Here is a 26635-nt window from a genome sequence, read left to right on the forward strand (position 1 = left end):
GGAGGAAGCAGATGGTGGTCCAAGTACTCGGGTCCCTGGCACCCACATAGGAGACCCAGATGGAGGGTCTGCAGCCTGGAGCAGCCTCAGCTGTCGTAGCCATTTGGGGAGTAAACTAGTACTTGAAAGAAATTCCTTCTCCCTCTCCCACTTCCCCTCCCCCCCCCTCCCTCCCTCCCTCTCCCTCCCTCTCCCTCCCTCCCTTCAAATAAATCTTTTAAGAAAGTCATAAGGAGTGATTTCACAGGAGAGGGCAGGGAATTAAGCTTAGTAATTGAAACTGTTTTTATAATGGAAGACTCAGTTTCCTCAATTCAGATTTGCTTATTAGTCTGATGTGCATGTCCTGAAAATGGGTTTAACCTGTGAGGGGTGGGATCTGTAGATATATTTGACAAACCCAGAGAAGAATTTGCAGTTGCAGGTTTGGACGTCTGACCAGTGGTAAGCAGTGTGCCTCCTTGGAGAGATGCGGACTTACTTTCAAGGAGGTGACAGTTCTGTATGAACCTGCAGAAGTGATCAGCTCTCAGAAATTTATATATTCTTGTTGAACTGAAAGAACAAACATTTAAATAAAACATTGAATTTTTTTATAGGTTTGTTGACAAGAAGGAAAGGTTAAGCCAACTTAAGAGTAAGCAAGAAGAATTTCAAAAAGAGTAAGTATTTTCATTTTGCTTTTGGACTTGCGGAGGTTATCTTGTTACCATTTGATTTAATTCATTGCTGTAAGAAGAAGCAGATAGGTGGATTGTGTTAGGATCAGTCCCTTCCAAGTGTGGAGGAGGAGTGCGTTTGTGAGAAGTAAAACAGGAGAGGTTGATCAGGTTTTTTTTTTTTTTTTTTTGACAGGCAGAGTTAGAGACAGAGAGAGAGAGACAGAAAGATCTTCCTTCCATTGGTTCACCCCCCTAAATGGCTGCTATGTCCTGAACAGCATCACATCACCAGCGCACTGCGCTGATCCGAAGCCAGGAGCCAGGTACTTATCCTGGTCTCCCATGCGGGTGCAGGGCCCAAGCACTTGGGTCATCCTCCACTGCACTCCCAGGACACAGCAGAGAGCTGGCCTGGAAGAGGGGCAACCGGGACAGAATCTGGCGCCCCAACCGGGACTAGAATACGGGGTGCCGGCACCACAGGCAGAGGATTAGCCTAGTGAGCCGTGGCGCCAGCCAGAGGTTGATCAGTTTTTAGAAAACACTGGCCTCCTGGAACACAGTAGGCTCTTGGTGTCTGGGCAAATGCATCAAACTCCTGGCCCTGATGATTGGTTGTGGCCCATAGGCCAGGACCTTGGCTTGTTGAGACCTGGATGACTCCTGGAGGGCTTCCTGCTTCCATCCGCCTTCCCTCTGGGGGAGGGGGAGTACCGCACAGAGCGCTCACTCCCCCGGTGAACACAGTTAGCGTCTATGCCAGAGTACCGCACAGAGCGCTCTCTCCCCCTGGTAAACACAGCGTCTATGCCAGAAATTCCGCGTGTGACGTGAGCTGCTCAGCGGTCTGCAGTGGTTGGTAAAACACATACAAGAGCAGATTAAATCTTCGAAGCTGTCCTGCTTGAATCTGTTTTACTTAGCAGTTTCTCTAATTGACTTGATCACAGAAATTTTCATTTTCCCTATAGGATATCCTACAGAGCACATTTTCAGAGATGCTGGCTTGTACCATTTCTTTGAGTACTAACCGTAGCATTTGATATTTTAGATGATGGGTTCTCTTATAGCCGTCATTAGTGTTGATAATACTGATGGAAATTATTATGACAGAAGACAAAAACTAGTGCTGTTACAGAAGTTTACTGTGGGTGTTTACAGAAAGGCCCTTAGCTGTATTAGAAGTGCAAAAGGCAGATGATGAAAACAAGTTCTCAGAGAACAGGGAGTTTGAAAAACCTTTTGAAGGCCAAGTCCAGTTTGGTATTTCTCACCATTTCCAAGAACTTGTTTTAAGAGTTTATTTTCTGTCTCTTTTTCCATACAGAGTGTTAAGAGCTATGGAAGGAAAATGGGTAACAGATCAGCTGGTAAGTTAAGAAATGGCTATGTGACTTTAAGTTGGCAGAACTCAAAAAATCATTTTGAATTTAAATTTATATTTGATCGATTTCAGCAGTACTCTATTGAATCATATTTGCAGTGTGGGCTTCTCAGATATTTTGTCAGGCTACCAAAAACAGGGTGAGTCATTGTGGAGTTGTCATAATGAAGAATTGGGAAGTCGGTTATTATCACAGAAGAGAAGAGTTTGATCAGCAGCACATTGCCCCTCAACACGTTCGCTCTGTGGACAGTTGGGTGTTGGCTGTTCACGTCCAGCAGTTTTCCTTCTAAGGATGCTCACGTGAACGCAGAGATGTCTCGGGAAAGAAGCCAACAGTCTGCAGCTCTGGCAGCAAAGCTAATGTACAGATTATCTCATTGAAGTGACCATCAATAAATCACATTTTTATTGAAATTAAAAAATTTGTGGCCGGCGCCGCGGCTTAATAGGCTAATCCTCCGCCTTGCGGCGCCGGCACACCGGGTTCTAGTCCCGGTCGGGGCGCCGGATTCTGTCCCGGTTGCCCCTCTTCCAGGCCAGCTTTCTGCTGTGGCCCAGGAGTGCAGTGGAGGATGGCCCAAGTGCTTGGGCCCTGCACCCCATGGGAGACCAGGATAAGTACCTGGCTCCTGCCTTCGGATCAGCGCGGTGCACCGGCTGCAGCATGCCGGCCACGGCTGCCATTGGAGGGTGAACCAACAGCAAAAGGAAGACCTTTCTCTCTCTCTCTCTCTCTCTCACTCTCTCACTGTCCACTCTGCCTGTTTAAAAAAAAAAAAAAATTGTAATGCTGTGTAATTGTTGAACAGACTGGTTAACCCACATGTATCGATATGCACGGATGTCCAAGATATATTTTTTTAAAGCCACTGAATCGTACACTTTTGTTTCAAGATTTTTACTTTTGTGTATTTGAAAGGCAGAGTTACAGAGAGAGGTAGGGACAGAAAGAGGTCTTCCACCCAATGGTTCATTCCCCCAAATGACTGCAATGACCAGGGCTGGGCCAGGTGGAAGCCAGGAGCTTCCTCCAGGTCTCCCATCTGGGTGCAGGGGCCAAGCACTTGGGCCATCCTCCGCTGCTTTCCCAGGTGCATTAGCAGGGAGCTGGATCAGAAGTGGAGTAGCCGGGACTCAAACCAGCGCCCATATGGGAGGCTTAATCCACAGGTTGTGGCTTTACCCTGCTGTATCACAGCACCAGGCCCTCCAAGATACATTTTTAATGAACAAAACAAAAAATAGGCTAGGGTGAAGTTTGATTTCATTTGTGTACATGTTAAATGGAAATATACTCTAAAAAATTTGAAAAGGTAAATATCAAACTTTAAGAAATGACCCCTGAGGAATGAAGATGTGTCAGGCTCGCTCACCGTTCTGTGGTGGTTAACTCTCCCTCACAATAATAGGCAGCATTCATGATTCTTTAATTGCATGTGAATATTTGGACAGAAGTGGATTTTGCTTGTGCTGTGATTCAATTTAGGGTTTTCCTAAATCTTTTGTAGTGCTAAATTTCTAGGTGGTTTCTGATCCCAGGAGTCCCTTTGAATCAGTTTGTGTGTGTCTGTGATGGTTTGGTCCACTGTAACATCCCAGTAATTCATTCTGTAACTTGTACCATCAGACAGTTTAGATAAGCATTAACACCTTAAGCGTTTGAATGTTGTTTTGAGTTTTTAACACCCACAATTCTGGAGGCATTAGAAAATAATCCTACTTTTAAATTTGAAGAGGTAGTTTCATGTTTCATATAATCTTGAGGCTTTTCAGAAATCTTGAGTTATGCAATTTTTAAAAAGGCATCTGTTTTTGCTATAGTTATTAATTCACAAATAATGTGTGCAGGTTGTGTGAGATAATCCAGTGACATTAATAGTCTCCTCAGTAGCCACAGTGAAAATGCAGTGTAGTACATCAACAGGACTTGCTGTGCTAATGCAAATTTTCTGCATCTACACTGTCCAATATGGTAGGCACTAGTCACATGTGCGTTTACCATTTGACACATGGTTGGTGTAAGGAACTGAATATTTATGGTATGTCATTTTAATTGTCTTAAATGGTATTTATTTATTTGAGAGGCAGAGAGAGCCCCATCTACTGGTTCACTCCCCAAATTCCTGCAGCGGCGGTGCCTGGGTCAGGCCAAAGCCAGGAGCTGGGAATCTATCTAGGTCTCCCACGTGGATGTCAGGGACCCAAGTACGTGAGCCACCACCTGCTGCCTTCCAGGGCACGTATTGTCAGGAAGCTGGGATTGGGAGGGAGCTGGGATTTGAACTCAAGCACCCCAATGTAGGATGTGGGTGTCCCACCCAGTGGCTTAACCAGTAAGCCAGATGCCCATCCCTTAATTGAATCTTAAATAGCCAACTATATATTGGTAGCTAATAGCTGGTTATACATTGGACAGAGCAGATTTAGAGAGTGACTTTGAGCATTTTACTCTGTGCTCACTGACACAGGCAAAAGAACTATGAATTTCTTTCTCAGTTTTTTTGCTGCTTCTGCACTGAACCAAAAAAACCTTGTTTTTCATTTTCTACTATAGGTAAAAAGAAATAGCAAATATAATTATGTTGATCTGTTCTTTATTATATTTTCTAAGTTATACCTGGGAATAAGTAGTGATCTAGTTGTAGTCATCATGAGAGATCAATGTTTGTGATATTTATTGCATACTTTTTCCAGAGATGGAAAATTATGTCGTGCAAGATGAGGATTGAACAGCTGAAACAAACAATATGTAAAGGAAATGAGGAGATGAAGAAAAGTAAGTAGTCTGTGCCCGTCCCTCAGCGGTAGTCAAGGCTCATGAGGGATTTCGGGGGGGACTCAGCCAGGCCGGCCCACAGGCCGTGCGAGGCAGCGAAGCCATCTGGACTGCCCCGCTGAGGCAGCTGCAGGCAGGACTCGAAGCTCAGGAAATCCATTCAGCAGGCTCATTTCTAACTCTGTCATTTTGTATGACCGTGAGTGATGCTATAAATATCCACATGGCTCTTGGAGGAGAAAGAGGTTCCCCACCCCTGAGCTAGGGAGAGAGAAAGAAAAGAAGGCAGGAGTGATAGCAGTAGCAACTTGGTGAAGTTTCAAGTATCCCTTATCTGAAATCCTTGGGACCAGGCGGGTTTCAGTTTCCAGGTTTTTTCCAATTTTATAGTACTTTCATATGCATGATGAGATGTTCTGGGGATGGGACCTCCGTCTAAACACAATTCATTCATGCTTTTTGTGTGTACACCTGATCCACCTAGCTGCATTATTTTTAGTATTCCTGGGTTTTGGTTGCAGCTCTTCACATGAGGTCGGGGGTGGGATTTTGTATTTGCCATCATGTCAGCACTCAACAAGTTTTAGATTTTATAAACACCCAGTTAGAGAGACCTTAAGTGACCTGCCTTTCTCAATTAGAGTTGAGGAATGTAAGCTCCCTTCTGCCTACGTCTAACTTGGTACTCAGAATTCTTAGCTCATTCGGGAAGCAGAATATTGGTTCTGTTCCCGTAGTGTCTCCCGTGTGTTTAAAAGAACTATCTGTGTTACATTATATTTTTGTGCTTCCCGTGTGTTTAAATCTGTGTTACATTATATTTTTGTGCTTCATAGTTGATTGAATTTAAAGAGACCTCTTAGAAACGTGTATTTCTGAAGACCTGTGTTTAAAGTTTAGAGTGAGTCACCCATGTACCTCGTGATTTCTTCTTTTGTCTCCTCATTGCTTGCAGTGCTTTATGGAGGTCTGAATGGTTTAAAAGCGTCCTTTGAACAGGTTTGTTGTAATAAAGTGCTCACGTGGCCTTCCCAAGATGAATAAGCAAGAGGGCAGGCTGGGGGGGCTGGGGCCCACAGTCACACAACCCTGGACCCCCCAGGTGCTGCTGAGGCGAGGGTCCAGCGGCATTCTGGGAGCTGGTTACTTAACAGTGCTTCATCTTCTTCCCCTCAGCCTCCATGCTGGGCAGACCAGGGTTTACCCCCGAACTGTGAACCCCCTGAAACTGCTGAATTTACTGAGCTTGCGCATGGTCAGCGAGCACAGTTAAAGCTTTGGTTCAGCTCTTTGAGAAGGTTCCTGTCCCTTCTGCCACCACAGCAAATAAAAGAACATGGCTTCCGTGAGAGTCTCTCAGGCATGAAAGCCAAGACACTGGCGAAAAATGACCTAAGTGAAAGATCTCTCTCTGAGTGAGATCCCAGTGGAAAGAACGGGCCATCAGAGAAGGAGGTACCTTTCTCTGAAGGGAGGAGCGAACTTCCACTTTGATTATGGCCTTGTCTAAATAAGATCAGAGTTTGTGAACTCAAGAGGCTTCCATAGCCCTGGCAGCTCATGACAAGAGCCTCGGGTGATTACTGACGTCATAAATAAGAGTGTCAGTTGTTAAGTCAACAACAGGAGTCTCCGTGCATTTACTCCCCATGTCACATCTCTGTCCTTAATGTGTTGCACTATGTGAATTAATAGTAAAACTAGTCTTTTTTTTTTACATTCATATATTTGTGTTTATTCTTTTTTTATTTTATTTTATTCAATGAACATAAATTTCCAAAGTACAGCTTATGGATTATAATAGCTCCCCCCCCCCCCATAGTAAAACTAGTCTTCAAACAGTACTCTATACTTTGTGTCTGTGTGGGTGCAATCTGTTGAAATCTTTACTTAGTATATACCAAGTTGATCTTCTGTATATAAAGATAATTAAAAATGAATCTTGATGAAGAATGGGTTGGGAGAGGGAGTAGGAGATCGGATGGTTTGTGGGTGGGAGGGTGGTTTTGGGGGAAAACTGCTATAATCCAAAAGTTGTACTTTCAAAATTTATATTTATTAAATAAAAGTTTTCTTAAAAAAAAAAACAACAACAACACATGGCTTCAATGCAGCAGGTCCTGGAAAAATTGTTTCCATCCCTAGCAAACATCAGTGTCACCTGGTGACTTTTTAAAATCAAGAGAGAATCCTGGGGTCCTCCCTGAACTTGGGAAAAGAGTCACGTACCTGAGTGTCATGGCCATGTCAAACAGCCGTACTGAAGCAGCAGGTTTCCTGTGCTCCCCAGGGTGTCAGTCCTCCCCTTGTGTGTCTGGTACTTGTTTGCTGGTTACCCCAGATGCATGGGCCACACTTTGAGAGGGATTGTGCTGGGGTTGTGATGACAATCAGGGTTGGGAGATGTGACTGTGGTCTCACTCTCACCCTCTAGACTGGACTCCTGGCATTTTACAGTGTTGACGGAGTTAATGGATTCCAGAAGCTCTGCTGGACTTGAGTCTGTGGATAGGAACCTACTATGCAGGAGTCTTGTCCTTTTCTTCCTTCAATTTTGATAAAATAGGGTATATTTAGGAACGGGCACTACTTGTGAACTCCCAGGCCTGATGAAGCATTCCTCCATCCTCTCTTGATGTAAGATATCATGATAGGCCATTTTATAGACACATGGTCCATCCTGGGGACGGGAGGCATAAGCTGTCGCAGTGTTCAGGTGATCTGTGCTGCAGGTATGTATGCAAAGAAGCGAGAGTGGGCAACCCAGATAGCGTCAACTCCTGCGGCCTGGGGCGAGGATGACTGAGTGCTGCGTCTGCCCGGGGTGCAGACGGGGTGACAGCTGGTTTCCTGACACCTGTGAGGGCCCACGACACTAAATTTGAAACTTTCCTAAAAAACTGGCAAGCAGTTGGATCACTGACTCAGAACCACGACTAGACAGTGGTCCCTCGAGCGCCTGTCAGGAGCTCACGAGAGATGGTGAAAAGGAGTGAGCCCGCTGGAAAGTCGGCCTGAGCACGGGTCATAGAGGGGCACCCGAGGAGAAGGGGAGAGTGTTAGGAGGCGCAGGCCTGCAGCTGAGCACCCAGGCCCTGCCGTCCTCGGCGAGAGGCTGGCTTGGGTCCACGTACGTTCCTCCGGTGCCTGGTGTGTTCCCAGGAGACAGGCCGCCTTGGGACCTGAAAGGGGAATGAGAGCAGTGCATCCTGGGAGTCCAAACACCTCCCCTAGAGTGCTGAGGAGTGGAAGGCGGGGCATTTATGGCAGGGGGCCTTGCGGAATGAGTAAAACTTGGACATTTGCACATGGCAGGGCACTTCAGAAAACAGAATTAAAAGGTTTATTGGTGAGCTGGTGCTGTGGCTCAGTGGGTTAACACCCTGGCCTTAAGTGGTGGTATCCCACCTGGCTGCTCCACTTCTGATCCAGCTCTCTGCTATGGCCTGGGAAAGCAGTGGAAGATGGCCCAGGTCCTTGGGCCCCTGCACCTGCTTGGGAGACCCGGAAGAAGCTCCTGGCTCCTGCCTTCGGATCGGCTCAGCTGTGGCCATTGCAGTCATTTGAGGAGTGAACCAGCGGACGGAAGACCTCTTTCTCTGTCTCTCTAGCTCTGACTCTCAAATAAATAATAAATCTTAAGAAAAAAGGTTAATTTTGTGGGAAAAAATGAAGTCTATATTTTGTTTTGCTTTATTTATTTTTTTTATTTATTTGACAGGTAGGGTTATAGACAGTGAGAGAGAAACAGAGAGAAAGGTCTTCCTTCCATTGGTTCATTCCCCAAATGGCCGCTATGGCCGGCGCTGCGCCGATCCGAAGCCAGGAGCCAGGTGCTTCCTCCTGTCTCCCATGCGGGTGCAGGGCCCAAGCACTTGGGCCATCCTCCACTGCCCTCCCGGGCCACAGCAGAGAGCTGGATTGGAAGAGGAGCAGCTGGGACTAGAACCCGGCGCCCATATGGGATGCCGGCACCGCAGGCAGAGGATTAACCGAGTGAGCCACGGTGCCGGCCCCTTGTTTTTGCTTTTTAAGATTTATTTATTTATTTGAAAGAGTTAGAGAAAGAGACAAATACTCCATCCTGGTTCACTCCCCGGATGACTGCAGTGGCCAGGGCTGAGCCAGGCTGAAACTAGGAGCTTCATCCCATCTCCCACTTGGGCAGCAGGGGCCTGTGTACTTGGGCCGTCCTCCTCTGCTTTCCCAGGCACGTTAGCAGGGAGCTGGATCAGAAGTGGAGCAGCCGGGACTTGAACTGGTGCCCATATAGGATGCCAGCGTTGCAGTCGGCAGCTTTACCCGCTACGCCACAGCACCGGCCTCTGGGTAGTTTTCATAATGTACATTCTTCGTGTCCTTTAGAGAGAACAGTAGGAACAGCAGTGTGAGGGAACGGCAGCCAGTCCAGCGTCTACATTTCCATTTGTGTAAACGGCTGCTGCCCGTGGAAAGGACCTGGAGTGTGCAGTGGTGGAGCACACTGGAGTGAAGGTGTGCAGAAGGGAACCGTGGAAGGTGGGCCAGTTTGGAGGGGCCTTTAGGCTAAGGAGTTCAGTCTGTATGTCATGGACACTTGAGAACCACTGGGTGCTGTGTGTGATTATTATTTTTAAAGATTTATTCATCTGAATATCAGACTTACAGAGACAGTGAGAGGTCTGCTATCCTCTGGTTCACTCCCCACGATGGCTGGGGCTGGGCCAGGCCAAATCCAGGAGCCAGGAGCTTCCTCCAGGTCTCCCATGTGAGTGGCAGGGTCCCCAGTACTTGGGCCGTCTGCTGCTGCTTTTCCCAGGCCATTAGCAGGGAGCTGGATCAGAATTGGAGCAACCAGGTCACAAACTGGTGCACATACGGGATGCTAGCATTGCAGGCTGTGGCTTTACCCACTACACCACACTGCCAACCCCTACAATTTATTACTAAATCTAGCAAGTAAAAGAGGGCATGAAGACTTGGACTTGAACCATGCTGGAAATAGACAATGGTTTGGGAGAGAGTTTACTGGAATGGAGACAATGGGAATGGAAAGTAAGGCCTAGTATGAATGGTTAGGGCCACTGATGGAGCTGGCTGTCAAGGCACGAGTTTGGTAGTGGACAGGTTGGTAATAGTCATCCAATAGAGAAACCAGCTTTAAATGTGTCAAGAGGAGGGTCTCCTGGACAAACAGCGAGTGTGTCTTTGAACTTGAGTCTATGCCTCGTGACTGACTCCTAGGTGTCTGTCTCAAAGTCAACAGCGCACTTCTGTTACTGAAGGGAAGTTCAAGTACAGCACAGCAGCCCTTGCAGGTCTCAGGACCCAGAAGTGGAGGAGCTTCCCAGAAAGGCCCTGGGTCTGATGGGAGGAGCGCGTGGCCATGCTGTGTCAGACACTGAGCGTGTGTGCTGTGGATGACTCGCCAGATGGGGTCCCCACCCTGCTGGGTGCTGCTGCATCCACTCAGCTGCTGTGGCTTTCAGAGCTCCTGGGCTATTTCTCTGGCCCATCCTTTGCTGTGTGAGCCCCTGCCGTGAGATTATCCCCGAGTGCACTTGTATCCACGGCACGTCTAAGAGGTTTCTGTGAAAACCAGGTAACCAGTAAGCTGTTCAAACTCAAATGAGATCTCCTCTCTGCCTGACCTGAGTGCTCTTCGGTGCTCACTGGTAAGAATGTCAAGTACTTCCCAGGCCAAACATAAAACTCAGGCGGTGACTCTTTCCAGTGATGGGCACAGGGGAGGACCCAGAGACATGTCAGCTGCCGGCTTTGCCTCCTGTGCAGCATCCGCCTGAACTAAACTCTGAGAATTTCAGTAGTGGTTTTTTTTTTTTTTTTTTTTTTTTAAGATTTATTTTATTTGAGAGGTAGAGTTACAGACAGTGAGAGGGAGAGACAGAGAGAGAGGTCTTCCTTCTGTTGGTTCACTCCTCTAATGGCCGCAACGGCTGGAGCTATGCCAATCCGAAGCCAGGAGCCAGGTGCTTCTTCCGAGTCTCCCATGCGGGTACAGGGGCCCAAGGACTTGGGCCATCCTCCACTGCTTTCCCAGGCCATAGCAGAGAGCTGGACTGGAAGAGGAGAAGTCAGGACTAGAACCCGCACCCATATGGGATACCGGCGCCGCAGGTGGAGGATTAACCAAGTGAGCCACGGCGCCGACCCCCGCCGGCCCCCAGTAGTGGGTTTTATTGAGGTTTTGCTTTCAGTTCACATTGCAGGAGTAGCTCCTAGCTTCTGGGATGAGGTCTGCAGTTCCCGGGGACTGTTTGCAGAGATAATTGTTGGTGTGGCTCCTTTATCTCAGATTCTGAAGGCCTTCTTAAAACAAAGGAGAAGAACCAGAAGCTTTACAGCCGGGCACAGCGGCACCAGGAGAAGAAGGAGAAGATCCAGAGGCACAATCGCAAGCTTGGCGACCTGGTGGAGAAGAAGGCCACCGACTTGAGAAGTCACCACGAGCGGCTGGCGCACCTGCGGCGCTCCCACGTGCTGGAGCTGACGTCCGTCATTTTCCCCATGGAGGAAGTAAAGACTGGCGCGAGGTGCCGTAGCAAGGGTTTGAATCTAGGAATAGGTCCAGTTGCAGACACTGTATGTCAGCACCTCTCCCTGGACCTCGTGGGCTCCTTGGTTTCCCTGGCAATGAAACTTAGGTCTTCTCTGCCTCAGCAGACAGCACCTGCTGCAAGAACTGGGGAGGCAGCTGGGCAAGGGGTGGGGCCCGGGCTTATGTCACCCAGCTGCCAGGTGCCCTGCTGGCTCAAGTCCTGATTCAGAGCCACGTGACGCACACTGTCGGCGGCAGTCCCACCCAGGCTGTTACTGTGTGATGTGAGGCACATGCTTGAACCCACAGTCTTACTTCCGTGTCTGTCAGATGGGAATTGGGAAATGCCTACTTCCCAGACCCATCTATGGGAGCCAGTGAGGGCAAGCACCCAGTGTTCAGAGCGTCTTAGAAGGCGGGTGCTGTGTGCTCACTTAGCCTTGTCCAGCTCAGTGCCTGTGTTAGCCACTGTTGAGCACTGGCTATTGCGACACTGGTCCTAGGTAGCAGTACATGGATACCGTGAGGGGTGAGTGAGTTGGACAGGAGTGTTCCCCTGCCTGGCTCCTCCTCGTAGTTCCCCGGGGACTTCTCCAGTCCGTCCCACAGTCCTTGTGACGACACCACTGCTGCTCAGCAGGCTTGGAGAGTCCCACGGACAGCTTACCTTTGCTATCTCGCTAACCGTCATGATCTCGATCGTTTTTGTGTTTGTGTGAGTTTTTAAAATTTATTTGAAATTTAAAATTTTTTAAATTTATCTTAGAGACAGGGATTTCCCACTCACTGGTTCACTTCCCAAATGCCCACAGTAGCCAGGGCTGGGCCAGGCTGGAGCCAGGAGCCAGGAGCACCATCCAGTTTTCTCACATGGGTGGCAGGGGTGCCACTAGGCTGAGCCATCACCTGCTGCCTCCAAGGGTGCACATTAGCAGGACTGGACGCAGGTGCTCCAGGAGGGATGTGGGCATTGCAGACGGTGACCTGACCGGGTGCCAGCCCCTGTTGCCCATTGCTGCTTCAGCTGAGGGTTGCTTGTCTCTGCTGGCCACTCACTCTCTGGGACCCTGGCCGGGCTCTGACAGTCTGCACTGTGGCCAGTCTGGGAACTTTCCTTCCTGTGCTGCTGCCGTCTGCCCTTAAGTCTCTGCCCAGAGGTGGCTTCCCAAAAGCCTCTGCGTCTGGTGGCTGCTTCCAGCTTGAAAACCTGCTGCTTCTGTCATTAGTGAGAGATGGCAGACAGAACAAGTGAAAGGCAGGTTCAAAATAGGCAGAAGAGAAAGTTCAGAAACAGACCCTCAGGTGGCATTTTGGATCGGTAGGGTAGAAGTTAGATTATCCAAAAATGGTGTAAACAGCTGGCCAGGCTTTGGTAAGGGGTGGGAGGGATGGCAGAACAGAAACATGCCAAATTGACTTCTGGTGGGTCAAAGATTCCAGTGTTCAAGCACACTAGAAGACAGTGACCAAGACACTGTTGCACATCTTAGCAAACCTGCAGCTGAATGCAATGTGTGAGAGTGCATTGGCTCCTGGGCCCCAGAAAGGGCCCTAATATCAGCAGTGTGATGCATATAGGGGTGAATCCGGTTAGGAAAAGAGTTAGTAGTAATACCACAGTGTTAACTGTCTGATAGGGATCCTCACCTAGTCCTGAACTGATAATTTGGGGAAGTTGGGTAAAGCCTATAGAGGACTTTAAAATCCCTGCAATTTTTTTTAAGACTGAAATTTTCAAAAATAGAAGATACATATATGGGAGCCAGCGTTGTGGCATAGTGGGTTAAGCCATTGCCTGTAATGCAGGCATCCTGTCTGGGTTGCCGGTTCGTGTCCTGTCTGTTCCACTTTCAGTCCTGGGAAAGCAGTCGAAGATGATGCAAGTCCTTGGACCACTGCCACCCACTTGGGAGGCCCAGGGGAAGCTTTTGGCCTCTGCCTGGCCCAGCCCTGGCCATGTTGGCCATTTGGAGAGTGAACTTGTGGACAGAAGATATCTCTGTATTTCCCTCTGTTACTCTGCCTTTCAAATAAATAAATCTTTATTTATTTTATAACATTTATTTGTAAGGCATAGAGAGATCCTCAGTCCACTGGTTCACCCCCTAGATGGCTGCAACAGCTAGGGCTGGACCAGGCCGAAGCCAAGAGCCAGGAGCTTCCTCCAGGTCTCCCATATGGGAGCAGGGGCCCAAGGACTTAGGCCATCCTCTGCCGCCCTCCCAGGCATCTAGAGAGCTGGATCAGAAGTGCAGCAGCGAGGACTCCAACTGGTGACACAGGCAGGAGCTTTACCACTATGCTATGGCGCTGGCCCCAGTGCATCTTCATTAAAAAAAAAAAAAAAAAAAAGATACACATACTCAGAGATCTTCACAAAGTTCATGGAAAATGCATGTCATCAAAACCCATGCATGAATTTCCCAAAATTTTTTGCACCAAAATAAACTTAGCTTTGCTTCCATTTCTTGATTGTGTCACACACACACATTATCTGTACACAGAGTCATGTGCCCTCTGACCCATCAGGGACCAGTCACGCACATAATGATGGCCCCATGAGATCACATTGCCTAGTGACGTCATAGCCATCTTCGTTTGTGTGAGTGCTCTGCTGTGTTTGCACTGCAAGGCAGCTGCCTGGTGACTCACTGCTCGGAAGGGATGCCTGTCATTTGGCAGCACGTGAGGCTGTGTGTGTGCATGGATGCACACACGTGTGCTAGAAGAGACAGCATGGCGAGAAGCTTTCTTCTCTGTGCTCTACTGTCTGATAAACATCTTTTTAGCGTGTGTTATATGTAATGCTGGTAATTTTTTTAAGTTGGTGGTTTCAAAGTTATGCTTAGACTGTTTCTCATCCGTTTGCATTTCCTCAAACTTCTCGATGAGAAGAAGGTTGATCCAGGCTTGGCTGTGACAACCAGTCAGGATGCCTTATATCAGTGTTACAGCCACAGATAAAAAGGTTGAGAACCACCGGCCAAGAGCACAGAACCTAAACTTGGAGCAGCATCAAAGGCCCCTCCTGCTCTGCTGTTCTCTTCCCTGCTCTTCCACACCATTTCTTGGCACCTCCCTTGTGTATCCCACACCAGCCATGCAGACCTCCTCTGTTCTCCAAGGACACCCTGCTCTCCCACTCTGCGCATCTGTACCTGCTGTGATGCCTCATCTCTGATTTCTGTGCCATCCGTAGCCATCGGACCTCTGTGGGCCTGGGACACCCATTCGGGGAATCTGTGCAGTTCCAGCTAGTTCATATTCATGCTAACAGATTTGTACAAGTGGCTCAAGAGCCACTCTGGTGCCTTGACACACTTCAGAAGTTCAAAGCAGAGACTCCAAACTGTATTAATTAATAGTCATTGTTTTCCACCTTGCACTTGGAGTTAAAAAAAAAAACAAACAGCTTCACTTAAGAATGTCCTTGAGGAGGCAGTCAAAATCAAAATCAAAATCTTGATCAGGAGTGCACGTCTTTAAAGTTGCAGTATGGTGAGATGGATGGTGTGTGTGGAGCATGGCTGTTTCTTGTTTTTCTCAGTTTTAATTTCTAATGCAAATAAATGTCAGTAATCTAACCCAGAGCACGTGAAGAGGTGTTGAGGCCAAATAGGCTGAGAACCTAATACTTGGGGCTCTTGCTCCTGGGGCCATCTTCTCCCACTGTGCTCCTGTGCCAGGGCTGGTTGGATCCTCATCTCTGGTAACAGTTAACTTATCTCTGCCAGGGCATTTCAAAACACTCATGGAAACAGAAAGATTTTTTGGTGCAGAAGATTTTGAATTCCATGTATGTTTTTTTCTTTTTTTTAAAGATTTGTTTGGCCGACGCCGCGGCTCACTAGGCTAATCCTCCGCCTGCGGCGCCGGCACACCGGGTTCTAGTCCCGGTTGGGGCACCGGATTCTGTCCCAATTGCCCCTCTTCCAGCCCAGCTCTCTGCTGTGGCCAGGGAGTGCAGTGGAGGATAGCCCAAGTGCTTGGGCCCTGCACCCCATGGGAGACCAGGAGAAGCACCTGGCTCCTGCCTTCGGATCAGCGTGGTACGCCGGCCGTGGCGGCCATTTCGGGGTGAACCAACGGCAAAGGAAGACCTTTCTCTCTGTCTCTCTCTCTCTCACTGTCCACTCTGCCTGTCAAAAAAAAAAATTGTTTATTTATTTGAAAGTCGGAGTTACACAGAGAGAGAAAGAGAGGCAGAGGCAGGGAGAGAGGTCTTCCATCCGCTGGTTCACTTCCCAATTGACTGCAATGGCCACAGCTGCACTGATCTGAAGCCAGGAGCCAGGAGCTTCTTACGGGTCTCCCACGTGGGTGCAGGGGCCCAGCACTTGGGCCATCTTCTACTGCTTTCCCAGGACACAGCAGAGAGCTGGATTGGAAGTGGAGCAGCTGGAACTCGAACCGGCGCCCATATAGGATGGCGGCACTGCAGGTGGCGGCCTTACCTGCTGTATGCGGCTTGTGCTTTTCAGAGACCCTGCGGACGTGTCCTCCGAGAGCGACAGCGCCATGACCTCCAGCACCGTGAGCAAGCTCGCCGAAGCGCGGAGGACCACCTACCTGTCAGGCCGCTGGGTGTGTGATGACCACAACGGCGACACCAGCATTAGCATTACTGGGCCTTGGATCGGCCTCCCCAACAACGGGGACTACTCTGCCTACTACAACTGGGTGGAAGAGAAAAAGACGACGCAGGGGCCTGGTGAGGAAATACTCTTTGAAGTTGCATCTGTAGGTACACCGAGTAGGTGACCGCGTTAACGACTGCTAAAGTGCACAGTTCCGCGGCATTTGGTGCTCCCACAGCAGTGTAACCTTCTCCTCCGTGTAGCTCCCAAACATGTCATCTCCCCACAGGGAAGCTCATGGCATAGTGTCACACTCCCCCCAGCGCCTGCTGGTCCTGAACACCCTCTCAGTAGAGGGGGTCACGGACACTGTGGCCTCGTGCACTTAGCATGGCGTTCCCGAGGTGTGTCGTGCTGCTGTGCAGACCGGCTCCTCTTACGGCTGAGGAACACCCCATTGTCTGCTGACTGCTTCCTCACTGGGAGGGCTATTCCTGCTTTGCTTCTGTGAAGAGACCTCACTGTCTAAAGGAGTGGTGTTGGCGTATCGCGCCCTGCTCTGTAACAGCTCACTGTGTAGCATTCTGTGTCATCACAGTCCTAAGTGAAGGCTGAAATACACAGTGGAAAAACCTTTCAAACCCATGCAGTGTCTCTGGTTGGGAAGGGTTGTCGTTTAGTCGTTCAGCAAACACTTAGCACCTGCCCTGTGTCATGCGCAGTGCTGGCCACTGGGGATGCAGAGGTGACCAAGATGGGTGTGACTGTCCTCTGGCAAGGAGGGCAGGAAACAGTAATGATCCAAGGGGGCAGGAAGTGAGTGGGTGCCGCGGAAGGAGCCAGTAGCATCAGGAGGGACTTCTTTGAGGAGGTGACATCTAAGTCAGGCATTGGTTAGTCTGATGATGCAGTATCAGACCCAGTGACTCGGCCTGTAATCTTTTTGTTTGTTTGTTTTTTAAGATTTATGTATTTGAAAGTCAGAGTTACACAGAGAAGGAGAGGCAGAAAGAGAGTGAGTCTTCCATCTGCTAGTTCACTCCCTAGTTGGCCACAACAGCGGGAGCTGCGCCTATCCGAAGCCAGGAGCAAGGAACTTCCTCCGGGTCGCTCACGTGGGTGCAGGGGTCAAAGGACTTGGGCCATCTTCCACTGCTTTCCCAGGCCATAGCAGAGAGCTGGATCGGAAGTGGGGCACTCAGGACTTAAACCAGTGCCCATATGGGATGCCGGCACTGCAGGCAGCGGCTTTACTGGCTACGCCACAGCACCGGCCCCCCGGCCTTTAATCTCATTTATGCCAATGCCAGCCCGTTTAACCTATGTGCTTATGTAACATCCCGCCCGGCCAAAAACCATCAAGACTGGTCCTTTTCTACCTGTGCTTCTGTTAAGTCGGGAGTAAAAGCGTCAGGAATGATAAACGTACACGTCTGTCAGCCTGGTTCATGACTGTTTTTGCAGAAATTAAAGTTGTGTGTGCGTGTTGTTTGCATCCTTCAGACATGGAGCACAGTAACCCCGCTTACACCATCAGCGCCGCATTGTGCTATGCCACCCAGCTGGTCAACATTCTGTCTCACATACTAGACGTGAACCTTCCCAAAAAGCTGTGCAACAGGCAAGTAGCTGGGGCGGGGCGAGGTGGGGGGCGGAGCGTCTTCCTCAATGGAAGTGCTGTCAGGACAGGAAAGGCCTGCCTGAAATATTAGGTCTATTTCAAAAGATTCCTGCAAATGTTTCGTTATCTGAGGTCACACACGAAGGCTTCGAGAAGACCACAGAATTCTCTCGTTTGAAAACATAAGAAAGGGGAAAACCAGGATATTCCACAGGGGTTAAAATTCAAAAATCTTCAACGACAGACATTCCCCCAGGTCCCATGGAGCCCTCCCTCCGCCCTCCACCTGCGTGGGCAGAGTGCGACGGAGGAATCCTGGGTGTGTGCCGCATGTGGTCGCTGTGAACTCGTTCTCCCGAGAGCAGTGTCTGTGGTTATCTGGTTTCTGTTAAGGGCACTGCCTAGGGAAGCGCTGGGCCTCAAGCCGAACTCCAGTGTGTAAGGGTACCCTTCCAAGTGAACGACAGACAGACCGTGGAGCTTCTCCCTCCAAAAAAGTGACTTCACAAATTGTGTGCTTGTTTTACAGTGAATTCTGTGGGGAAAATCTCACCAAGCAGAAATTTACCCGAGCAGTGAAGAAACTGAATACAAACATCCTTTATCTTTGTTTTTCTCAGGTATGGCAAGTGTGCTGTGAGCTTACTTTTAACTGCTGATACAGTTGAAAATAGTAATCGATTCTTCGCTTTTTCTAGCATGTAAATTTAGATCAGTTACAACCACTGCACACCCTCAGGAACCTCATGTACCTGGTCAGCTCCAACTCTGAACACCTGGGCAGGTAAGAGGGGTGTTCGTTGCCTTCTCAAAGTGCTGTTTCTGGGACTGGTTGTGTCATTCCTCCTTCGTGATCAGAGCTAACAGAGGAGACACTGTTGGCCAGCGGGCCATCCTCACATGCCGTAAGTCATGTTATTCCCACATCACAGAGCGGGAGAAACTGAAGTTTAGCGTGAGGTCAGGGCCGGGAACGCGGCAGCTAGGGTCCCAGCACACGTCGGGCTGGCTCCAAAGGAGTGGCTGCTCAGGATGGCGCCCCGTGTGCGGCACATCATCCCCTCAGCAGGTGAAAGCGGAAGCGTAGATCAGCCTGAGCAGATGCCAGGTGAGAGCTGATGAGATGCAGCTCCCAAGAAAGGAAAAAGACGTACAGCAAGCTAAAGCTGCACTGTTCATAGAGGCCGTCAATCATTAACCTTTAGGAGAAGTTGTGCGTAATGACAGGTGACTCACGGTGTTGGAGGAAGCCAGGAGGCAGCCGTCAGGGCTGTGACCGTTGCTGTGGAGACCAAGCCCAAGCCGGGGAGGTCTGAAGAGCGGCACAGCATCTTGGTACTGGGGAGACAGTCAGTTGACATCATTGTAGGTAGGTAGAGTTATCGAAGCGGATACCCAAAGAGTAGGAGACTTTTAAGGATGACAGTTGCGTGTGGCGATGATGCAGGGTCAGCTCACAGCAGTCAGCTGCTGTCTGATTTGCTAGCAGCCAGTTACAAAATGCAGTGGAAAAAAGAGCCCTGTTACTGTGGCAACAAAATGATCAGTTACATAGCAAGAATCCTAACAAAAGATACGCAAAACTGAGACTCTCCGTCTGGTATTTCTTGCACGCCTGCGAGGCTCTGGAGAGGAGTGTGGGGAGCTCAAGGCGGGAGGCGGCGAGGGCTGTTGGGGATTTCTACGATGCCAAGGCTTCCTCCAAGAAACAATGCCACTTCTAAAAGGCGGGCTGGTCAGAATTGCACAAACGCTTGTTGGAGCTTTGATGAGCTGATTGTAGCTAGAAGCACCGTCTGCAGGGAAATGAAGAAAAAGGAGAACAAGGCACAGGCGTGGCCCCTGTCTAAGTAACATCCCAGTGGTGAGCCAGGTTGCTGTTGGCACGCAGATGTGTGGAGGGGACAGAGCACGCTCAGAGTTCTGAAACAGACCCTGGGGGGTGTGGGAGCAGAACCCAGGGGAGGGGCGGCCTGGGCAGTCGGGGAACGTAGCTCAGCAGTATCGGGCCAGTTGGGCATTCATGGCGGGGGGGGGGGTTGGATCCATACCACATTCCATACACAAAAATAAATTCCAGATGCTATAAGAGACCTTACTTAGAAAAAACTGAAATGACTAAGAGGAAGGGCAGTGTTTATAATCCAAGGGTGGGGAGGGAATTCCCAAGCAAACCACACAGGAAAGGAGTTACACTTTGCGTTTTGTAAAAACTGCATGACTGTGGCCAAGCATGACCTAAGCAGACTGAAAAGTCGAGCAGTAGATAGCTCTTATAGCCTGCGCGACAGACAGTGGAGTAAAAATCCAGCCTAGGTAACGAAGTCTTTTCAGCCAATGAAGACAGTCTTTGAGAAAAATAATTTTTTTTTTAAACAGGTAGAGTGGACAGTGAGAGAGTGGGAGAGAGAGAGAGAGAGAGAAAGGTCTTCCTTTTCCGTTGGTTCACACCCCAGTGGCTGCCGTGGCCAGTGAGCTGCGGCCTGTGCACCGCGCTGATCTGAAGCCAGGAGCCAGGTGCTTCTCCTGGTCTCCCATGGGGTGCAGGGCCCAAGGACTTGGGCCATCCTCCACTGCACTCCCGGGCCACAGCAGAGAGCTGGCCTGGAAGAGGGGCAACCGGGACAGAATCCGGTGCCCCGACCGGGACTAGAACCCGGTGTGCCGGCGCTGCAGGCGGAGATTAGCCTAGTGAGCCGCGGCGCCGGCCAGTCTTTGAGAATAGACAAAATTCACACAGGCAGCTCCCACAAAGGAGATGGAGTCAGCGTTTGAGTAGTCTTCAGCCTCAACCAGCACCTGCACTGACGCAGGCTGGGAGGGCAGCTGGGTCGGCCTGGCCTTTCCAAAGGCCCTGGGAGCTCAGTGGGCCCGGTTAGGAGGCCGCTGCCCAGCAAGAGGGGGCGGGTGGGAGAGGGTGGTGCTGAGCACCCGGGCTGCCACGATGGATGGGGCTGTGCCGGGAATGCACGGGGGCTCCCTGGGGCGGGCAAGGCTGCATTGTGCCCTGTGGCCGGGGTTCCTGCTGGCTGCCTTGTAGCAGGCTGGTTGGCTCCGTGTGAAGGTGAGTCAGGATGAAGGCAGCTGGTGGGAGAGGAGAGGCCAAGGGACGCAGGGTGAGGAGCTGGCTGGCTGCAGGGTGCTCACCCGGTCACCCCGGCTCAGCGCCTGCGTGGTGTGGGCCTGGAGGGCAGCTGGGCAGCCTGGCCGTTCAGAAGGCTCGGCCTCTGGGCCACAGGCCACGGTGGAATGCGGGAGCGCTCTGGGCCACTGCTGTCTTGCCTGTTAAGCTCTGTTAACTTCCCCTAGTGCCCTTCCCCGGGGAGCCCCACACCCGCTGAGCCCTCCTGTGCCGCGGGGGCGGCAGCGGGGAGGGGTGGGGTGACTGCCCACCGCGGGAGGTGTGGCTCCGGGCATGCTGAGTGGGCCGGAGGGGGGAGGGGGCCAGAGCAGGGGCTCCTGTTCTTGGCAGACAGCATGGCAGTAGGGACCTTGGGGACACATGGTGCACGCTTACAGAGGAGCGCGCTGAGTGGCTGTGTCATTGTGGGCAGTGAAGGTGGCCTGTGCCAGGTGTGCACAGGCTGCTGACCGCTCTCTCTGCAGTCCCGTGAGCTTTATGATTTGGGGCAGGGAGTGGCACTTTGTGTACCACCATGACTTCTTGCGCTGAATATCGGCCAGAGGCCGTGTGCTGTCTCGGGGATGTCGTGTTCACTCCCCGCGTGCACAGTGCGGCTGTGTAGAGAGCACAGGCTTTGGGGCCCCCGCCCAGGTCGCATGCAGCGTCGCCAGCATGGCCGGGAGGTGTGGCGCTGTGCCCGTGTTCGCCCCTGGGGGAAGAGAAGCCGCTTGCAGCCGTGGCGCGAGGGCGGTGCAGGCGTAGGTGGGCGTGGTGCCGGGCAGGGCCTGGGGAGCATCCTCAGGGGGCCCTCACTGTCTGCACGCAGGTCGGGACCCTTCGAAGTGCGCGCTGACCTCGAGGAGTCCATGGAATTTGTGGATCCTGGAGGCGCCGGAGAGTCAGAGGAGAGTGGGGACGAGCACGTAAGTGATGAGGAAACCGACCTGGGCACGGACTGGGAGAACCTGCCCAGCCCCCGCTTCTGTGACATCCCTTCCCAGCCCGTGGAGGTGTCCCAGAGCCAGAGCACCCAGGTGTCCCCGCCCATCGCCAGCAGCAGCGCGGGCGGCATGATCTCGTCCGCGGCCGCCTCCGTGACCTCCTGGTTCAAGGCTTACACTGGCCACCGCTAGCGCGCATGCGCCCGCCGCAGCAGCCTGGGACCGGGCAAGGTCTCCGCCGCACGCTAGCGGGCCTGGAACTGCAGGCAGCGACCGGTTGTTCATTGGAAGCAGGGGGACAGCGTTTGTCAGGGGACCTGGGCTGGTGACCCCCTGCTTGGGATGGTAAATAGAACCCAGGGGCCACAGGCCTTGTTCCCCTGCCCCACGCTGGGGGGAGGAGGAGCTGTGGGTGTGGCCGCTCCGTTGAAGGAATCCGACGGTTCCCCAGCTCTGTAAGTTTTAGAGCTTGGTGAACCACAGGAAGTGATTCTTACTGTTAGGACTTGAAAGCTGTTTAACGGGATTTTTTTTCCTGGTTTTTTTTTTTTTCTTTTCTTTTTTTGGTGCAGAGAACCAGCAGGCTTTGTTTGTAACTTGGTCAGCTTCGGCAGGTAGACGAAGGGCTTTGGTTTTGTTTGGGAAGGGTGGTCTGGTCTTGACGTGGTCACGGATCATTTCATTTGTGTGTGTCCTGGCTCATCAGACATTCCTGCACCCCTCTCCACCACACACCAAAGAAATTAAGGTCTCATCTTTAGGACTCGCACCCCAGACCAGGAGAGACCCTCGAGGTTCGCAGCCGAGTCTCTTGTGTTCCGAGGGCGACCAAGCCTGTCTTACCGGGCCTGGCAGATCATCCCCCTGCACCGTGTGCATTTTGAAGTTGAACTTCTCTCCATGAGCAAAACTAAGTCCTTAGGGTCTTTCCCTTAGGTAAGCTAATCGCCTGCCGGGCACAGGTCAGGCCCAGTGTCCGCAGGCAAAACACCCTGCTTGCTTGTTCCCTAGGGGTCGGGTCGGTGTAGCTTCTAGGACGTGACCTGCGCTCAGAAAAGCAGAGCAGGGTCCTACAGCTGATCCTGCTGTACCCCGGGGAAAGCTGGCGACAAAGAATTTTCCCTCATCAAGAGATCATTTTCAGCTACTGTGTCTTGTCATTTCTCGTAGTGACAATCTTACAGGAAAACCCTGAGAGGCATTATGTACAAATGTGTAAGTAGTTTATTTTCAATAACTGCAAAAAAAAAAATCCCCTGAAAATTACTGCTCCATCTTCGTGTGATTAGCATGAAAGGACCGCAGAGAGATCACCCAGGCGCGCGTCCCACCCAGCTGTTCTCACTGTCATGGTTACGGCTCCAGCTTTGCCTCCAGATCTGAGGTGCTAAGTAGCTTTTGCTGTTGACACATTCGGTGTTTGGTAGAGGCTGGGGAGGAGCTGCAGAAGAGGGCGCCTGTCCCTTTCAGGAGTCCCAAGGTCCCTGGCTCTGGGCGCTTTCTCCACGGGGAGGCACCAGGCTTTTCCCCTTGCGCCTTCTTACACAGCCAGTGCTGGGCTTGCGTTTTGCTGGCCAGTTCTGGAGTTCACAGAAAGTGGATGTGGCAGACTCGAACACGTGCCCGGGGACCTGGACGGCTGGGCGCGGCCGCTGCTTCGGGCCCTCGGAAAGCAGGGCGTAGGCGCAGGAGTCGGCCCCCAGGAACTGGGACTTCGCAGACTGACTTCCGCTGAGCTGCACAATAGCCCTGGTTCTCTTAATAAGCCTCAGAGCCAGCCATGAGCGTGGGGGGAAGCTAAGGGTGTCCGGGGCTCTCAAACTCAGATGGGAGTAACTCAGTCAAACTTGCAAGGATGTGGGGAATTTGGGGGTTGGGTGGGGTGTGTTTTGTTGTTAATGTCAACTCGAGGCACTTTATGTAGGGTGAGGTGGGCGACCCCTGTGGTGGTCGAGCACCAACATGCTGGCTTACACCGCTGAAATGTTTTGGGTTTCATTATTTTGCACTGGATCCACCCTGTACATAGTCTTAAATACACATTTCAACCACTGTTTCTTCCTCCTCTCTATTGCTGCTCCTTAAGAATCTCATGTAGGTGCCAGAACTGTATGTAAACAGCTTTTGAAAAAAATGGAAGCTGGTTTTTTTTCTTTGAAACAAAAGCCATAGACATGGTCCTGTTTTCCATTTCTTGAAACAAGATAATGCTAACGAAAACCCACAGGCACCAAATAGGCTGCTTACAGTGGTCTGTTAGAGACCCCTTCTTGTAACGGGATAGAACTAAGAAAAGTTTGCACATCCAGAGGTCAAGGGGAAGAAGAGCCTCAGTGGGCATGAGGGACGGGATTCGTGCGCAGACTCGGGCCGGGCGTGGGGCCAGCGCTGCGGGGAGGGCCCTGTGCCCAGGTCGGGGCACACCAATGTTTTCTAGACTTTTATTGTATTACTGCAATAAACCTTTTAACAGGACCTTGCTGTTTCAGCCTCTGGCTTGTCTTTTGTGCTGAGGGAAGCAAGAACTAGATCTTCCAGTTTGCAAGGAAAACGCCCATTACTATTTTTCACATGATGGACCATGGTGGTATTAACATGGTGAGGTGGGAAACTGGTTTCCAGACACACACTTTCTCTAAAGCTGTGGCTCTCTTTGGTAGCCATCATCTGATGCATGTGGCCCACAGCGACTTGGTTTCATACAGCGGAACCCTGGGCGAAGGAGCGGGCCTGTTCAGGACAAGAGGCCGGGGCTGGAGAGGCCTGCTCAGGCTGAGAGGACTACATGGGGTGCATGTGTCCCCGTTACTGCCCTGTGGTCTTGGCGGGCCACAGCTGGGAGACTGCTCATCCCCACTGTCACATCCTGCTTGCTGCAGGTAGGAAGGGCCAAGGTTAACTTTGTCAGCAGTGGTTGGCAGGGCACTTGGAAGCTGTTTCCAGAAACTGTTCCAGGAACTTTGAAACTGGGCTGTAGGACAAGCCTTTGTGCCTGAGCTGTGGAACTGTGTGAAAGCCGCCAGCTTTGTTCCAAGAGTGTGGTGGGAAGAGGCCTTGGACCAGGGTGCAGTCTGCTTAGATCAAGTGACGCCTTTTGAAACCATAAGCTGCCAGTGGGACATCTTTCCTTGAATAAAGTGAATGATAGAACAGCAAGAGGGGCCAGCACTGTGGCATAGAGGGTAAACCCGCCGCCTGCAGTGCTGGCATCCCACATGGGCGCTGGTTCAAGACCTCACTGCTCCACTTCTGATCCAGCTCTCTGCTATGTCCTGGGAAAGCAGTGGAAGATGGCCCAAGTCCCTGGGCCCCTGTACCCACATGGGAGACTTGGAAGAAGCTTCTGGCTTCAGATTGGTGCAGCTCCAGCCATTGTGGCCAATTGAGGAGTGAGCCAGCAGGTGGAAGACTTCTCTCTCTGGCTCTACCTCTTTCTGTAACTCTTTCAAATAAATAAAAATAACAAAAACCTTTGTTGCTGTGCCTTTAGGAGGAAGGGGTGAGGGATATTCTGGCAGGGGAAGGCGATGTGATGGGGCCTTTGGTCCCTTTTTAAGCGGAAGGAACTGCAGGCGGCGTCTGACAACACAGTGCTGAAAATGGGCGATGCCGGCAGCTGTCAGGTGAGCCAGGCTGCGTGCACACAAGCACCTCCAGGAGCGACAGAGAAAGCAGCAGTCGGATGCGCTGCGCCTTCTGCAGCGGGTCGGTGGCTGGCAGTACTCCAGCCTCACGCTGCACAGGGCACCCCACCCACCGAGGCGCACAGGCTGGGCTACAAGGCCAAAGACGTTATGTCATCTAGAGGACTCGTGCGCCGCGGTGGCCGCAAGCGCCAGTTCCCAAGGGTGCAGCCTACGGCAAGCCTGTCCATCAGGAAGCCTCCAGTCTGCTGCCGAGGAACGAGCTGGGCGCTACTGTGGAGCTGAGAGTCCTGGATTCTTACTGGGTTGGAGAAGATTCCACACACAGATCCTCTGAGGTTATCATTAATCCATTCCATAAAGCCATCAGAAGAAATCCTGCCAGCAGTCCACAAGCACAGGGAAATGCTGGGGCGGACATCTGCAGGCTGCGAGTCATGGCCTTGGCACAGGCCCGAGTTCGGCCACACTGGTTCTCGCCGTGCAGCCTGGAGAAGGCGCAGTACCCTCCAGCTGCACCGCTAACTCGGGCGATGTCCTGAAATTCGCACCTAATAAACCATTTAAGTCAGAAAATAAAAAATGGGTGAGAGGCCAGTTGACTGAAGACCTCAAAGGGGTTAAGGCGTCAGCGGCTAAGGCGTCAGTACCTCAGCTTCCTACTGGCTGTTCTGCTCCAGCCCCTCTGCAGTGTGGCCGTGCAGTACGCTGAGCACTAGGCTGGGATAGTAGTTGGGGGTCCCCTCAAGGCTCATGTGTAAGAGTGCGGTCTGAGGTCAGTGGTCCTGGGAAGACGGAACCTCAGTCCAAGTGTGGTGTTCAGAGGTGCAGTCCTTCGGGCAGGGATCAGATTCGGTTTGGGGTGTTGGGTGAGGTGAACGCCGCTGAATCCCGGTGATTTTATACGAAGCCGCTCTGGAGTGTTTTACATGTGATGCTCTGGGGCTACCAAAACCATGAACTTACGTAGACAAAACCACGGACAAAGGCCAAGCACCTTCCTTCTGTCAGCTGTAGCCTGGGTTAGGCACCGCAGTCGTAGCAGGCGGCCGCCGAGTGCACTGTGTGACTTCAAGAAGCACCTGATGTTGAGGAAAGCACTTGGCTACCCTTCCCGGCAGGTTTCCCTGTGTCTGAAAAACAGGCTACCCACAAGGCATTTCTGCAGCCTGAGCAACGGATGTGACCCTCGGTTTTGGTAAGAAGGTGCCAAGTGGTTTGGAAGTGGATGGAAGAGACACCTCCCAACCTGAAGATGACTGAAGAATGAAGAGTCGCAAGCCCCTCCCCTGCGACAGCACTTCCGCACTTGCCTTGTGAGGCGGGCGACTGTGCCCAGTACCCCCAGGGGAACACGCTGGGTTC

The 26635-nt window shown here is 51.2% G+C and overlaps 1 protein-coding gene across 3 annotated transcripts in view; it reads left to right on the forward strand.

The window, feature by feature from the left end:
- The window catches only part of ATG14 (autophagy related 14), a 62986-nt gene that overhangs the window by 12665 nt on the left and 23686 nt on the right, over positions 1–26635 (forward strand). For 2 of the 3 annotated variants that reach the window (XM_070053637.1, XM_070053636.1), the window contains exons 2-10: positions 600–662; positions 1990–2032; positions 4744–4825; positions 11121–11358; positions 15845–16074; positions 17444–17561; positions 18091–18181; positions 18260–18345; positions 21512–21608. In XM_070053637.1, the coding sequence (XP_069909738.1) occupies positions 600–662; positions 1990–2032; positions 4744–4825; positions 11121–11358; positions 15845–16074; positions 17444–17561; positions 18091–18181; positions 18260–18345; positions 21512–21608 (1048 nt within the window). Of the gene's footprint in view, positions 1–599; positions 663–1989; positions 2033–4743; positions 4826–11120; positions 11359–15844; positions 16075–17443; positions 17562–18090; positions 18182–18259; positions 18346–21511; positions 24102–26635 lie in introns of those variants that run through there. The other variant, XM_002718262.5, reaches the window with a different exon arrangement.

The sequence above is a fragment of the Oryctolagus cuniculus genome, chromosome 12 (genome assembly GCF_964237555.1).
Source record: "Oryctolagus cuniculus chromosome 12, mOryCun1.1, whole genome shotgun sequence".
NCBI classification, from domain to species: domain Eukaryota; kingdom Metazoa; phylum Chordata; class Mammalia; order Lagomorpha; family Leporidae; genus Oryctolagus; species Oryctolagus cuniculus.